The sequence below is a fragment of the Talpa europaea genome, assembly GCF_964194135.1.
Source record: "Talpa europaea genome assembly, chromosome: 5".
Taxonomy (NCBI): domain Eukaryota; kingdom Metazoa; phylum Chordata; class Mammalia; order Eulipotyphla; family Talpidae; genus Talpa; species Talpa europaea.
The window spans coordinates 129,786,204-129,802,742 of record NC_140071.1 but is presented as its reverse complement, the minus strand read 5'-3'; the positions used below and the strand labels follow the sequence as shown (position 1 = coordinate 129,802,742).

Genomic DNA, 16,539 nt, shown 5'->3' with positions numbered 1-16,539 from the left:
ATGACAGTGTACAAGATCCTTCCCATGCCTCTGCCTCTGCCCACCTAGCCTATACTCTTTTGCTGTCTTTTTCTAGTCTTTAATTAGAATTAAATGTGTTTCTCTATGGGTGATACCTCTCTTGTAACACGTTTTCTATCTTATAGTAGTATGTGTTTTCTTGACTCTTCCTTTCTGAACTACGAGAATGAGGACAGTGTCTTATGTTTCCCATGAAGTTTTGCAGGTTGCAAGTCTAAGGACTCTTCAGAGTATAAAAGAATGAACAAATGCAGTCATTGAAATATGCTTATGAAGTACTTTCAATATGATAGTTATATTGAGCAACCAAAACAGAATAATAATTAAAAAAACTGAATATTGAAGCCATATCTGAAAAAGCTGTGTTGTCTTTTTTTTTTTTAATGTTTTAGCCTTTTTATTTATTTTTAAAGATTTATGTTTTATTTATTTATTTTTTAAAGATTTACTTTTTATTTATACAATAGCTGGGGTACAGGCCAGAGGCATGGGAGGGTGACGAGGATTCACCAGAGACAGAGTGGGGATCAGAACAGGCAGACAGATCGAAAGCACTCCTGAGGGAAGCAGCGAGCGAGACAGGAGAGGTCTGCCACGCCATTTGGGAATCTCCCTGGCCGGCTGGGAATTGAACCTGTGCTGCAGAGGCTGTGGACAGCTTCACAGTGCTGCGCTCAACCTGCTGCGCCACCAGGGAGTCCTATCCTATCTTTTAAATGTTAATCATATCGTAGGTAATGAGAAAAGACTCATTGTACTCATTAGCCACTTATTTTTTTCTAAAAAGATTTATTTATTTATTTATTTATTTATGCATACAAGAGCTGGGGTACAGGCCAGAGATGCGGGGAGTGAAAAGATTCACCAGAGACAGAGTGGGGAACAGAACAGGCAGATTGACCTAAGTACACTGCTGAGGGGAGCAGAGGGTGAGACAGGAGAGGTCTGCTGTGCCATGTGGGTTGCTCCCTGGCTGGCCAGGGATCAAACTCGTGCTGCAGAGGCTGCAGATTGCTTGATAGTGCTGTGCTTAACCCCTTGTGACACCAGGGAGGCCCATTTTCAATGTGTTTTACACAGTAGGGTTCCTAAGAGGGCTGATTTCATTTGAAAAATGGGTGTGGCTGATAAACTATATTTGGGAACTGCCATGCCTTACTATGTTATCCTCGCATTGTTCTGCCTTTGATTTTCAAATTTCCCAAAAATTGTAATTAACTTAAATGATTAGTGAATTTGGTTTGCCATTGGTATAAAAGTAGTGCATCTTGAAATATTGAAAATGTTAGGAAGAATAACCAATTATTTTTCTGATGATCTTTAAATTGTGCTACCTCTGAGTTGTTTGCAAACACAGATGCATCAAAGAAAACCTATTCCTTTTTAACTTGGTACTTTTGAATAGTGAGTCGGGTTTGGCAGCTTTTAAAATCTCAGGAATAATAGACTGGAAATTGGACTTTTCAGTAAAAAAACAAAGTTTTATAAAGTTCTCTATTTATTTAGGGGGAAATTGGTTAAAAAGGATATAAAATAGTTGGTCAACATAATATTGTCAGTCAACAATCAGCGGTAAGTCAGTACTTGGGATACAGAAATAAACAAAGACGTGGTCTTTGTCTTTGGATTTAAGAGTCAGGAAAAATAAACAGGTGGGCTGAAATTACCTTGTAGTTTAATAAGTGCTCTGAGAGGACAGAGTGTACGATCTTTGCAGGCAAGGGAATGGAGGGAGTTGGGAAGGGAGCTGATATTTGAGGAATGTCTGGGAAGGTGGTAGGCATTTTGCTAAGGTGGTGAGTTAGTAGCACTTACATCTATGGAAACAACATGAAGAAAAAGTCTGGGGCAGTTGGGGGCATCAGTGAACATAGTTCTTTGTGACTAATGAGTAGAATATATAGTGGAAAAGGTCTGAGAAAAGAGAAGATTTTGTGTGTTTGCCACAGGTGAATTTGGAGAGAGAAATAGTTTTACCTTGGGAAGGACCAGCTGTGCCCTATTGTAAAGTTCAGATTTCCTTTGTATGCTGTGGAGTCCACCGTTTGGAAAGACTTAGGTTTTAGGAAGGTAATGCTGAAGGATGGAATTGAAATGGGAGATACTGGTTCATTCATTTAATGAAAATTTAATGAGCATTACTATGTGGAAGTGTTTTAGATATTTAAGAGACAACAGTGAACAAAAGAGACAAGGGTCTGTTGGTTCTTCCCCAGCTGCTTGTATTTTGGATGTATGGGGGAATATCTTATCAACAAGTTTGTTATAAATGTTTTCCATGGGATTTTGGTTTTACTATTTATTGCTTGGTCTCTTTTTATGTGAAAATTGGGGAGATTAAAAAATAAAGGAAAAAACTTCCCTGCCAAAAATGCTATCTTCCCAGAAGGGGATTGATTCCTGGCAGAGTTTAAGTAGAATTGCAAATAATGGAAGTTTCTGACTTGAAAGATGGGTGGATGATAAAAAAAAAAAACACAAGAGAAAGCAGGCTAGTGAGTAGAAGATCAATTTTTGTTTCTTAGATTTGCGATTCTTGTAAGATATCCTAATAAAAATGCATTCTTAAGAAATAGTCTTCTAGAATTTGATAGAGAAAGTTAGGTGATGAAAGATCAGTGCTTTAAATGTAATTGAAGCCATTGTAGATTGGAGAAATTATTATTTTTCGTGAAAATTATAGTGTGAAAAAACAGTAATTCTACTCTAATTTGCTACCAGTAATTTTCTGCTCTAAGCATGCACTTGATGAAAGAGACACTAATAAGCTCTTGTAAACTTTAGTTTTAGGTATTTTTTTTTGTATTTTTAGGCATTTTCCATAAATAGGCACAACAAATACAGCTGAACATTGAGCAGCAATCCAAAGAGGAAGACAGTATTCAGAAGTTCATTTATATGGGGTGCAACTGGGGTTTTGGTTTTTAGGGGTAGATGCTGTGTATGTTGGATATAATATTTAAGTGAAGGAATTTATACAATCTGAGTATTTTTCCTACTATAAAACTAGATGTTAAGCTGTCATAAAGATAAAAACCCTAGATGATGTTTTCATAATCTACAAGTTTTTATAATTTGAGTACGCTATACTTTATTACAGATCCTCTATTTTAAGAGTAGGCAAAAATGTCTTCTCTTTAATGAGTTATTCCAGATAATTCTAAGGTGCTCTGCTCTCAAAGGGGTTTTTAAAATAGTATAATGTTTGGACTTTCCTTTTCAAAAATTTTATAAGTATTAAATATCAACCCAAATGACTTCTTTTGACCTCTGTCTTTTTCTTTCTTTTCAAATTTTTTTTCTAAAATTAGACCAGTCTTCAGAGACCTGAAATTAAACTTGAATCATTAAAAGAAGATATTAAGGAATTCTTTAAAATATCAGGTTTGTAAGCTGCTTTTTTCCTTAATTCTTTAAGGCAAAGTAAGGAAATACTTTATTTGGCGGTCACATCTTATCCCAGTTTTCTAATTACTCATTCAGAATTGTGTAGTAGTGACTGAATAGCTTTCTATTTTGAGAAAATAAGAACGATCAGACATTTCAATAAAATGCTGTAAAAATTCAGAAACACTATGGGAATAACTTGCTGTTCTTTAATCAGTTTCATGTACTTCATGGTCAAAACACATCCTGAATATATTAAAAATCTTAAGTAATTTGTCTTATACTCTTCATTTATGGCTTTTTCCTTCTACACTCCTTTTCCTTCCTCCTTTCTGCCTTTTTAAAGAAAACAAAAGAAATTTTTTTTTAGCGAGAGGTTTCCTATTAACCATTAGACATAGGAACTGATGTTAAGTGGTTACTTACCCAGATAAATTCAAGTAGTTAGCAACAAACTAATTGCTCTGACTGATGGTACCTCATAATAACTTGCTTCTCAGGTTCTGGAGTTTACTGAGCAGTTAGTTGTAAGTAATAACTTGTGATTGGTTTTTGTCAAGAGCCTGTTTCTGGCCCTTCCCCTGGCATATTCCTTTCAGTACTAGTAGTTCATAGCCAGAGATTTTTGGCATTGGTTGAGCAACTTAAGAGTGGAATAAAGAAGTGTTCCTACCATCTTGAGAAAATGATATAATAGTTTCACATAAGAAATAATGCCACATTGAAGACTTTGCTACTCATTATTAGCCAAATTTAGAGGAAATAGTTCTTTAATAACACTTTTACATAGCAATTGGCAGTTAGTTAACAAGGTTATTTCAAGTGAATATGATGCTCCAATGTTAGTGACAAAAATTTAATTATGATATATGTTCATTTTTATAATAATATATTCATATATTTTATTCTTTTTTAAAAACAGGTTGGGAGAAGAAACTTCAGAATGCTGTTTATAATGAACTGAGTGTGTGAGTTTTTCAGCCTATTTTGAGATACTGTTATGTTTAGCCCTATTTACTTTGTGAATTATTGCATATAATATTGTTATTTCTCATTAGTATTTATATAGCATTTCAAATAAGTTAATACTAAAAAGTTAGTCTTGCCAGAGGATTAATAATAAATAGGTAGGGCCTCCCAGGTGGCGCAGCGGTTGAGCGCTGGGTTGTGAAGCTGCCCGCGGCCTCTGCAGCGCCGGTTCGATCCCCAGCTGCTCCCCGGCCACCACGGGAGGGTCCCACATGGCGCGCAGACCTCTCCTGCCGCCCGCTGCTCCCCTCAGCAGTGTACTTCGGTCCTTCTGCCTGCTCTGCTCCCCGCTCTGGCTCTGGTGAATTCTCTCACCCTCCCGCGCTTCTGACTGTACCCTGTGCATGTATAAACAAAACAAACAAACAAACAAACAAATAAATAAAGCATGCCTCTATAAAAAAAAATAATAGTAATAAATAGGTAGTTTTTTAGCCACCAAATTTTTAATTCAAGTTCATTTATCCAGTGTAATTAGAGTGAGATACTTCTCATAATATTTCAGATAACTGCAGCATACCAGCCAGCATTTCTTTCTATTTTTACCTTTTGGGATATTACCCTTTTTTCCTATTTTTTTATTGAGGTAACACTGATTTACAACACTGTATATGATTCAGAGGCTTCCACCACACCACACCCACCATCATGGCACACATAGTCCTCTGTCATAGTCACTGGGCCTACTCTACTCCTTCCTTTGCTTTCCACCTTCCACCTCCATCTTTGGTAGCCTCAATTTTACAGTCAAAGTTCTAGGTTTATTTTTGGTTTGATTTTGTCTGGCCCTTTGATTTGTTTCTCTATATTTCACATAGGAGTGGAATCATCTGGAATTTGTCTTTCTCCTTCTGACTTATTTTTCTTCTCCACCACCTCTATCCATGTTGTTACAAATAGCAATAGTTCAACTTTTTTTTTTTTTTATGACTGAGTAGTAGTCCATTGTGTATATATATTACACATTCTTAATCTACTCATCTGTCACTGGGCACTTAGACTATTTCTGTAACTTGGCTATTGTAAACAGTGATACAATGAACATAGGAGTCATATTTCCCTTTTGAATTAGTGTTTTTGTATTGCTTGGGTAGAAAGCTAGGAGTTGAATTGCTGAATCATATGATACATCTATTTTTATATTCTAAGAAACCTCCACACTGCTTTCCACAGGCACTGGACCAATCTGTATTCCCACCAGCCGTACAAGAGTGTTCCTTTTTCTCCACACCCTTGGCAGCACTTGTTTCTAACCATTCTCACTGGTGTGAGGTGGTATCGCATGGTGGTTTTGGTTTTCATTTCCCTGATGAAAAGTGATGATGAGTGTTTACATGTTTGGCCATCTGTATGTCTTCTTTAGAGAAGTGTCTATTTAGTTCTGTCCAATTTTTGATAGAGTTTTTTTGGGAGGGGGTTTGTTGTTGAATTGTATGTATGTATTTTTTGTTGTTAAATTGTGTGAGTTCTTTGTAGATCTTGGCTATGAGTCCCTATCAGATGCAAATATTTTTTCCTATTTAGTAGGATGCCTTTTCATTTTATTTATTTATTTATTTTTTAAAGATTTATTTATTTATTTATTTATTTATACAAGCACTGGGTACAGTCAGAAGCGCGGGAGGGTGAGAGAATTCACCAGAGCCAGAGCGGGGAGCAGAGCAGGCAGAAGGACCGAAGTACACTGCTGAGGGGAGCAGCGGGCGGCAGGAGAGGTCTGCGCGCCATGTGGGACCCTCCTCTGGTGGCCGGAGAGCAGCTGGGGATCGAACCAGCGCTGCAGAGGCTGCGGGCAGCTTCGCAACCCAGCGCTCAACCACTGCGCCACCGGGGAGGCCTGCCTTTTCATTTTATATTATTATTTTTAAAGTTTCATTTATTTATGCATACAAGAACTGGGATGTAAATCAGAGGTGCGGGACAGTAAGAGAATTCACCAGAGAAAGTGGGGAGCAGAACAGGCAGATCTACTGAAATACACTGCTGAGGGGAGCAGCGGACAAGACAGGAGAGGTCTGCTGTGCCATGTGGGTTTTTCCCTGGCCGGCCATGGATTGAACTCATGCTACAGTGGCTGGCAATAGCTTGATGGCGCTGTCTTTAACACCCGCACCACCAAGGAGGCCCTGTCTTTTCATTTTAAAGATAGTTTATTTCACTGTAATTTCATTTGTTTGTTTTTGCTTTTGTTTTTCTTGTTTTTGCTGTGAAGTCCCCAAAGACATCAGAAGCCATGGAGCACTGAAATCTTACTTCATAGGTTGCTGCACCATGAGGGTTCCTTCCTGGCCGGCCGGGGATCAAACTCATGCTGCAGAGGCTGAGGAAAGCTGTTTGCCTGCTTTCTTCTATGTATTTTGTGGTTTTGGGTCTTACATCTAAATATTTGTTCTACTTTGAGTTAACTTTTACATAAGGTATGATATAGTGGTCTAGTGACACTAGTGGTCTAGTGGTCTTTTTGTATATAAATGTCCAATTTTTCCAACTCATTTTTGTTTTTTGTTTTTTTAATGATTCATTTTTAAAAAAGATTTATTTATTTATGTATACAAGAGCTGGGGTATAGGTCAGAGGTATGGGGGGGTGAGAGGATTCACCAGAGATGGAGTGGGGAACAGAACAGGCAGATTGAAGTATACTGCTGAGGGGAGCAGCAGGTGAGCCAGGAGAGGTCTGCTGCGCCATGTGGGTTGCTCCCTGACAGGCTGGGTATCAAACTCGTGCTGCAGTGGTTGTGGATAGCTTCATAGGTTGCATCTTAATCCCTTGCACCACCAGGGAGGCCCTCCAGCTCATTTTTGAAGATGCTTTCCTTTCTATAATATACTCTCCTTTCTACAATTTACCTAGTACTCTTAGGTCCTTTGCTGTAGATTAACTATCCATTCAAGTGTAGGTTTATTTCTGGGCTCTCAGTTCTATTCCTTTGGTCTGCATGTTTATTTTTATTCCAATACCATACTGTTTTAATTACTATAGCTTTGTATATAGTTTGAAGTCCAAGAAAGTGATACTTTACTTTTTCCACTTTTAAAATCAGGATTGCTGATTGGGGTCAGAATGGGGGGGCTGCAATTGTATGGGGAATATAAAAATAAAATTTATTATTTATAAAAAAATAAATAAATAAAAATAAAATAAAATCAGGATTGCTTTAGCTATTCAGGGATTTTTTGTAGTCCTATGTAAAATTTAGAATGTAAATTTACATTCAAGGTGATAAATGATATGCATGTGTTCATTGCCATTTTGCTACTTGATTTCTCATTGTTTTTATAGTTCTTCTCTGTGCCTAAGGCTTAATCTTAGTCTTTATTGTCTTTTATGTAAAACAGTTTATGTAGAATTAGATAACCTATCATTTCCCCTTAAGAAAGTATGGAAGTAAATAAACCTTTTAAAAGTCTTTCTATATATTAATATATTATAAAAATATATCCTTTAGTCTACTATTGTAATACATATTTGCAAATGCCTGCCATGACTCGGAGGAGCATGAGTGAGCTAAAAATGGAAAGATTTTAGCTAATGGATACCTTAGTATACAGCAAGATCTGGTATGTCTTTTTAGACATTCATAGTGTTAGCTGGAAGAGTATTCATGCAATAGACCTGGATACCTCCAGAATGTCCCTTTCATACAGTTCTCTTTGTCTTTATCTTATAGATTACATGACATAGGTTGCCATATTCTGTTCCAGAAAATTTTCTTATAGACATTTGAGCCTTTTACACTTAGGTTTCAGGATAAATGCAACTTATTTGGTATAACATCAGCCTTTTTTATGTGTTGAAATCTCACGTTGGGTGCAGAATTTCTTGAGAATTCAGTTTATGGTTCTTGATTATTAAAATGTGATTGCTTTGCTGTATGTACAAGTCATACGACTAGTTTCAACAGATGTTATATGTTGTTGTGAAAGAAATGAAACTTTTATTTAAGTAAAGATCAACTTCTCATGTTTTTCGATTGCCTTCTGTCTTTGATTTTGCATGACTCTATGCCTCAATCATTATATTCCAACCATTCTGGCTTTTTTTTTTCCTTCTGATTTTTAGAGATTCCAAATATGATCACCTCTGGATCTTGTGCTTGTTCCTCTACCTTTATATTTCCTCTGCCCCCAGGTCATTGCATGGTTGATTCCATCTCTTCGCTTATATCTTGGTTCAGATATTAGTTTCCCTAGACACTTTCCCTTCCCTTCCAAACTACTTCTATCTCCTACCTTGCCTTCATTTTCTCATGGCACTAATTACTATCTGATATTATTGTATTTGTTTGTTTTTGTAACTATTGACCATCTTCATAAATTTTTAGGTACATTAGAGCAGGGTTATTGTCTTAATCACCAACATGTACTGGTATCTAGAATGGCTCAAATATTTGTTGAACAAATCTCTTTTCTTAATAAAAACAACACATTTTAATATAAAATATAATGTTACTTAGAGAACAATTTATAAGATATTAAAATTTTAATTTATTTAAATTTGTGTATTTGTGTTACAATTATAGATGTTATGAAATATAGCTTGTATGTTATTATTTCAACTATATAAAATATGTATTTATGGAAAAGGAAACTGGAAGAAAAGAATTGTTATGTTAGTAAATTAATGAATTTTTTCAACCTTTAAAATTCCTTTAAATGCTATATTTACATGGTAAAATGAAGTTACAACATATGTATTTTCATATAAGCGTTTGTGGAACTAAGCAGTTTTAGAGTTACCTCAATTTATGAATTTAGGTTATTATACAATTTAGCTTTTAATAACAAATTAAATTGCAAATCTAAAAATGCAATACTAATAGGATAAGAAAAAAAGTCTTATTAAGCTGTTGCTTTTCATGTAAACACAGAGAACTGCCAACAAATATTCTTTTTCATTTCTTATATTGACTACAGGGGTAAGTAATTTCTAACCAAAGAGAATTAATTACCAAAAGTAATGTACAATATTTAGCTGCTTCTTTTTGTCCCTAGGTATCCTTTACCTAGTCATCCTGCTGCACCTCCTGAGCATCTTAAAGAACCTTTGGTATACATGAGAAAAGCACAGGTTGGCTATCGTTCATTTTTAACTTTATTTTTTCATGTCAAATTAAATAATTCAGAGCAAAAATTTCATATTTATATCAGGAATATATGTCATTATGTGAAACACTGGATAAGTACCTATCTAGTTCTTGTGTATAGTGATGTGAATGTGTCAAATGCTACCAGTAGACCACCAAGGAACTTAAGTGTCGTGAATAGTGTTTGCACTTTTTCCTGTGTACATACAGAAACCAGGGATCACACTTACTTAACTATTCTAATCCTAAAACACTGAGTAGAAGGAAAAAAATCATGCACCATATTGGTCTGAAATTTAAAATATGATGAAAATATTTTGCAGCATTTCATTCCTCATGCTCTGTAATATTAAAGGAACAAAATGGGACTGAATTGACTCTCCAAATTTTCGGCTTTTGTAACCAAAGTTACTGATATATTTGAAATACATTTGTCCTCACAGGAGGCTATTACATTGTATCTAAAATGGGGTAAAAAAATGAAAAATCACTTTAAAAGAATAAAGTAATTCAAACAGAAAAACTGTAAAAAGTTGTTAAAATGGAGACCTAAGTTCTGTCACATACCCCTACCACATTTAAATGTCCCTTGTTTCCCTGTGTGTGGCAGTGTTTGTGAGCCTTCCCTGCAGCGCTGCCAGCACCTCTGGCCACTGCTGAGGTGAACATTAGAGTCCTCCTTCCTTCCCATCATATTTTGAGAAATTATTATGAAAAATTTCAAATATACCCCAAGGAACCCCCAGAGACCCATTACCCAGCTTCAAGAGTTTGTAATGTTTCTGCTCCTCCTGCGAAGCATTGAGTTACTACAGTCCATGCAATGCAGGGGATGTTATGCAGATTTTTACTTTTCATTTCAAAGAACCTTCAAAATCAGATGGCAAAAGTGAACAATTAAAGCAAAAACATGGCGATATTTGAAGAAATATATAATGTTACTTCTACCTGCAGGTGCTACCTTGAAACCTAGTAATCAGACAATATTATTATGTCATAAAGCTTAATTGTTAGTGAAGATGTGTGAAAGACTTGTCTTTGTTATAAAGATAAAAATTCAAGAAAATAAAACTAAAAATGGTTAGTCTAAAGTTTTGTGGTGAAATTTTAAAATTTTCAAGAGATTTAGGGAACTATCAAGTGTAAGAAACAAAAAACGAAAGTTGATTTCCTATCGTGAGTAAAAAGAAGAGACTGAGAGTGAATAATAAGTTCGTTTTTAAAACCTACTGCTGGTTGTTGAGCATATATGAATGCAAGTGTGTGTGGTGTGTACGTATGTGGTGTGTACGTGTGTGGTGTGTACGTGTGTGGTACCTTCTCTTTTCTGTCCTGACTTACCCGCTGTATCAGGAGCTAGTACCCTGCAACCTGGGACCAAATCTGCCCTACCACCTATTTTAATACAGCTGGCAAGCTAGGAATGTTTTGGCTTTTACTTTTTCAACTGGTTGAAAAAATCAGAAAAAGAATACTATCCTGTGGCCCATGAAAATTGTAGGCTCTAATAAAATGGTTTATTGGAAAACATTGTCATGCTCATTAGTTTGCATGTTGCCTGTGCTTGCTTATGCCCTACAATGTCAGAGTTGAGTAGTTGCAACAGAACGTGCTTATGAAACACAAACCCTAAAATTTTTGCCCCACGCCCTTTTACAGAAAGTTTGCCAACGCTTGCACCTTAATTATTGATTCTGAAAGGACATGGCCTGTGCTTTTCCTCTTCAGCATCCAGCACAGTATGTGCAATGCAGAACATTCAAATGTTGTTGAAATAACTGATTCTTTAACCTTAGTCACACTGAAAACCCCCCTCTTAGTGTCTGTCTCTATTCATTCCTGTATTTGTTCTCCCTAAGTCATCTGGTTCTTAAGCTCTCTGTTCTATTGGGCAGTTTTCTCCTCTTTGCTTGAAAGCTGCCTGTTCTGGATGACATGACTACCTTTCTGTCATGTTCTCTCTTGCACCGAATCATCTCTTGCCCCTCTGAGACTTATATTCTAGAGGTCATTCTGTTCCTCAACTATAGTTGCCTCTATCACTTACTTTCTCTCTTTTCCCAAACTGTTGAATACATAAGAGTAAGTTCACTTAGGGTCTGTATTGACAATTAGTTTAATCCATTTATTTACTTTCTAAATGGATTCATTTTGCTGCAAGTCAATACTTTTATTATTTATTATCTGCTTTCCAATTAGGTTTTGTCATGATTGTGTAGTCCCCAATTCTACCTCTAATTTACTCATTAACATTTGCCACTTAGTTTACTAAGAATATTCAGGTCATCTCATTCCAACTTCTACAACTTCCCTTTTATTGGCTACCACATCATTTTTTGGCTGCATCCCCCTTTGGTCTACTGTGATACCCCCCTATCTACTGTGATGTCTCATTTCTTCTGTGAGATCAAACTCAACATGTCTACAACTGAGTTTATAGTGTTATTTTTAAAATGAGCATTTTCTCTGACTTTATTTTTGTTAATTGGTTTCCATCATTATTATAGTAATTTAGATTTGAAATATCTCTGATCTCAGTTTTATCCAAATCTCACTAAGTTCTATAAATTATTTTTATAGTCTTGTATTTTAAAGTCTCATAGCTTTCTGTTTCTTTTTATTATCATAGTCATTACCACAATGATGATGGTGATGATAAGAACTAGCTTTTAGTGAGTGCTTACTTTATTTCAGGTACTGTACTTCATTTCCCATCCTTGTCTTATTCTTGCACGCCCCTCTTTCAATATTTTTTGTCCCAATTTCCTTATATACTGTGAATACTCCTAACTTTAACTACAAGCAGTTGAACATTTATAGTGCATCTCATTGCCCTCTATTAAACCTTCAGTGACTCCCTATTGCCCAACAAATTAAATTCCTATTGCAAAGTTCAACACTTAAGAATTTTCACTTTCTGTACCCAGCTTCCCCTTCCACTTTATCAATCTCTGCTGTCTTCCAACTCTTTTATATACCCTTCCAAGTGAATCATTTTGCCTTTCCCTGTTATATCTTAAACACTTAAAAATCTCATCATGGAAAACCCTTCTGCTTTGCATATGAAAATTCCATCTATTTGTGAGGGTCAGCTCAGATAGCCCCTCTTCTCTGATGTTGTGAACCTTGTTGAAAAAATCTGTGCCTCTTTTTGTAATCTTATATCACGCTATCATTTTGTAGCCCATATTACAAATTATACTTTATTCTAGTAATTTCTATACACATCTTTCATACTATTGTTATAAGCCTCTTGAAAGCAGTAACAATTTAGAAACATTTCTATGTAGTGTTCCCCATTATATCTAGTGAACTAAGCTTTATGTGGCAGGAGCTTACAAAGTTTATGTTGAATTAATAGTAAAGGTATTTATTATCTCTCTGGAAATTATTAAAATATTTAAAATTACATATATATGTATAAATTATAATCCTACTGTTGGTAGGACTATAATTGGTACAGCTATTATGAAAGCAGTATGGCAGTTTCTCAAAAAATAATAACTAGGAACTCCATATGATCAAGTTATTCCAGTTCTTGGTATTACCCCCCAAAATACAAAAACTAATCAAAATGGTATGTGCACTTCCCGAAATTTATTCCAGTATTATTTATAATAACCAAGAACTGGAAACAAACTAATGTCCACCAACTGACAATGGATAAAGATAACTGGTTTATATATACACAGTGGAATATTATTCAGGTGTAAAAAAAAAAGATGAAACCCTGCTATTGGTGTACTACAGTAAGTATGTGTGTACACATACAGATTTTTAATGATGCACACCTAAAACCTATATTATGATGTGTTGCTACAAAACAAAAATGAATCCTCAAATCAAAAGTACATCATTTTGTAGAAATATAATTAAATAGGAAATTGCATATAATATAATCTTAAATGGAAAAAGAAAAATGTGAAACAATATAATTCTGCACTATCTGTAGCTACACACATGCAAATATCTCATTTATTCACTATGCATAGAAAACAGCAACAAAATGTTAGCAGTTGTTGGCTGATAGCATTTTATGGATGCTTAGTTATGATTTTATTCTTTACTATATTTTTCTGTTTTCCAAATTATCTTATAAAATGTTACTTTTATAATCAGAGAAGAATTGCTAAAGTCTTTTTCCATTAGCTAGCTGGGTTATGTTCATTATGTTTTACTTTATTTTTTGTCAGGGTGAAGAAAGTAATTTTTAAATTTGTAATTTTATAGAGTATCTTTACATGCTATATCTTTATTAAATGATATTTACAACTTATTGTTTCATTGTTATAAAACAGTAGTGAGGAAGTAGATAAAAATGCCAATGTGGTTATAATTCCTTTGTCTCCCCTGACTTAGAAATTGCTCTATTTATAAACTCTTGAAATCGTTTCAGTTATACCATAGATTCCAATTATTAGGAAAACTGATTTGAAGGCAACAATAATTTCATTTGGAGAGGATATGGGTTTGAGTAAAAGGCATTATCTTCCAATTTAAACATTGTAAATGTAAAAGGCCATTCATTTTCCTCTTAAATAACATTTTAAAAGCTTTTTATTTGTCTTGTAAGTCTTTTGGGTAGAAACCATTACTTTATATTAATGCACTGTATTTTTCAATAACTTATTTGCTACTTTCACTTCTTTTTAGAGGATGCTAAGTATTCATTGAAATTTTAATTTAATAACATAAAAATAATAGCTTATTAAAGTATATATGGTAATCGATTTATGATTGACTATTGAAATTAACTTATTTCAAGTTTACAAGAAAGATAAGGGATAGAGAAGAAGGTAGTCAATATGGTGAAAAAACAGTAAGACAAATCCTGTTTGTGATACATTCTGAAAGATAACTGACATGGGCTCCTCATGAAAGTATCACAAAAAAGAAAAGAACAAAGAGACTCTAGATTAAGCTACATTGAAAGAGACCTGACAACCAAGTATAATGTAATGAGTGAATTTTTAATGATTTCTCTATTTAAAAATATAAAAGTCATTTCATGAATACCTGGAAAATTTTGAACATTTACTAAATATTAAATGATATGAAACGTTAGTGTTAATATTCTAGGTGTTATATTGGTCTTGTGGTTATATAGAAGGAAGTTATTCTTAAAACTTTCCAGTTGATGTGTTTAAGGGTGAAATTTCATCTTTGGAAAAATTATCATAATTTCCGTAAAGTTTTATTTACTACTTTAAATAGTTTTCACTAATTGAATTTATAACATGCTAAATTTAACTTACCATTTAGTCATCTACTGTTTTTCCTTATAATATTTATCACAATATGAGTTGCTTTATTACTTAATCTGTCTTCATTCCCTTTCTCTGCTAGCATATGAGGACTGAGACTTCCTATTATTCACGGCACTAATGATAGTGTCTGGCATATAGAAGGCAGTCATCAGTATATGCTGAGTGAACTAATGATTGAAGATAACTAACTCAATCAATCTCATCATTTCAATATAGTTCATAATATCTTTAATTTTTAAAATCAGTGTCACTATCACTAACCAGAAACAATAATAGACCATTCTTATGTTTCAGGGAAGTTGGGAAAAAAGAATTTTGAAGAGTTTAAATAGTATGTGCACTGAACTGAGTATCCCACTGGCACGAAAGGTACTTTTAACACTTAAGTGTTTTATTATGAATCAAATACCAGGATGTATCATGAAATTATAACTCTTAGGCAGATTTATTTTTTTTACTAGTATATCAGTTTGTTTGGAAACAAAAAGCTATAAAATACTGATTATGTGGGTATATTTATAGTAAATTTCTATTACAGGTACTGTTACACTTTTGTAATGAATATATCTTCAGAAAAATAAAAGTATAGAAGCTACAGTGTAGATTACATAGAGATTTGGCCGTAAAGGTTATAATTTAACTAGATAAAATTAATGGTTTTAATTACTTTTAGTCACCTTTTTTGCAAATTAGCATAATAGCATACTTCTTGAATTAGAGATGGAGTTTAGGCCAACTATCATCTTGTGATAGTCAATATGGTATCATCTTTCAGTATTAATGTAGGTAATACAAAGAATGAATTATCAACTTTCTGAAACACTATTTAGATCTAATTATATTAGATTTATTTAGATCTCATCTGTTGCTCTGGGCTTTTAGATGAGGAGTATTCTGAATTCTTTATAGCTGCTTACAAGTAGGAGAGAATAAATTGCTCTTCATTCTCCCTACCTATTCATTCCCTGCTGTTGTACAGGATATATGGATGTACTTTGGATATATCCAAGGACAAAAGACTGAAGTCACCAGAAAGATGGTGTAAAAAAGGAATAAATTTATATGAAATACTGTCTAAATATGTAGTATTGTATAATATACTGTCTTTCATATAGGAAGATGATGCTACTGACTCACAGTCACACTCTCTTGGCCAGTCCCCCTTGTGATGCATTTCTGAGATTGCTGGATGGGGTAAGAGAAGTAGTATGTGGCTGAGGAGCAGTTTTTCTTTGTGAAATTTACTGGCCAGTACAGATCATTACCTTCTTTTCTTGGACTCATTAGCACCATATTCTAACTAAGCCATTGAGACTAGCTATAATAGTTAAATAATAGTAATTTAAGTGTAATTCCAAAAATAAAAAGTTTACCATCTGTAATGAAATTATTTTTCCTTATGTTTGGTAGTTTATTTAAACTTTCGGATAAATTATTGGTTGTTAGTTCTCAGTTACATTGCTAAACATGATAAAATGAAACCAATTTTAAAATTACCTTTTTTAGAGGCCAGTTGGAGAACAGAAAGAACTTCTCAATAAATGGAATGAAATGGGAACCGATGAACCAGGTATAGGAAGAATTTTCTAAAAAATATGTCAATCAATTTTATAAACATGAGTGACAACTATATATCATTTACTATGATAACTAGGTGTGAATAATTGCATATACAAACATCTACAAAGTCACCCTTAGCAAAATGTGTGCGGAAGTGGGCAAGAAATGTGTGCCATAATGGAAGATACA

At 34.3% G+C, this 16,539-nt stretch overlaps 1 protein-coding gene across 2 annotated transcripts in view; it reads left to right on the top strand.

Moving 5' to 3' along the window:
• The window catches only part of TBC1D19 (TBC1 domain family member 19), a gene marked incomplete at both ends in the record, with an annotated part of 82,107 nt that overhangs the window by 8,986 nt on the left and 56,582 nt on the right, over positions 1-16,539 (top strand). Inside the window, 5 exons of one of the 2 annotated variants that reach the window (XM_084234042.1) lie at positions 3,333-3,405; positions 4,331-4,376; positions 9,432-9,507; positions 15,085-15,159; positions 16,297-16,360. In XM_084234042.1, coding sequence (XP_084090168.1) covers positions 3,333-3,405; positions 4,331-4,376; positions 9,432-9,507; positions 15,085-15,159; positions 16,297-16,360 — 334 coding nt within the window. The remainder of the gene's footprint in view (positions 1-3,332; positions 3,406-4,330; positions 4,377-9,431; positions 9,508-15,084; positions 15,160-16,296; positions 16,361-16,539) is intronic. The other variant, XM_084234043.1, reaches the window with a different exon arrangement.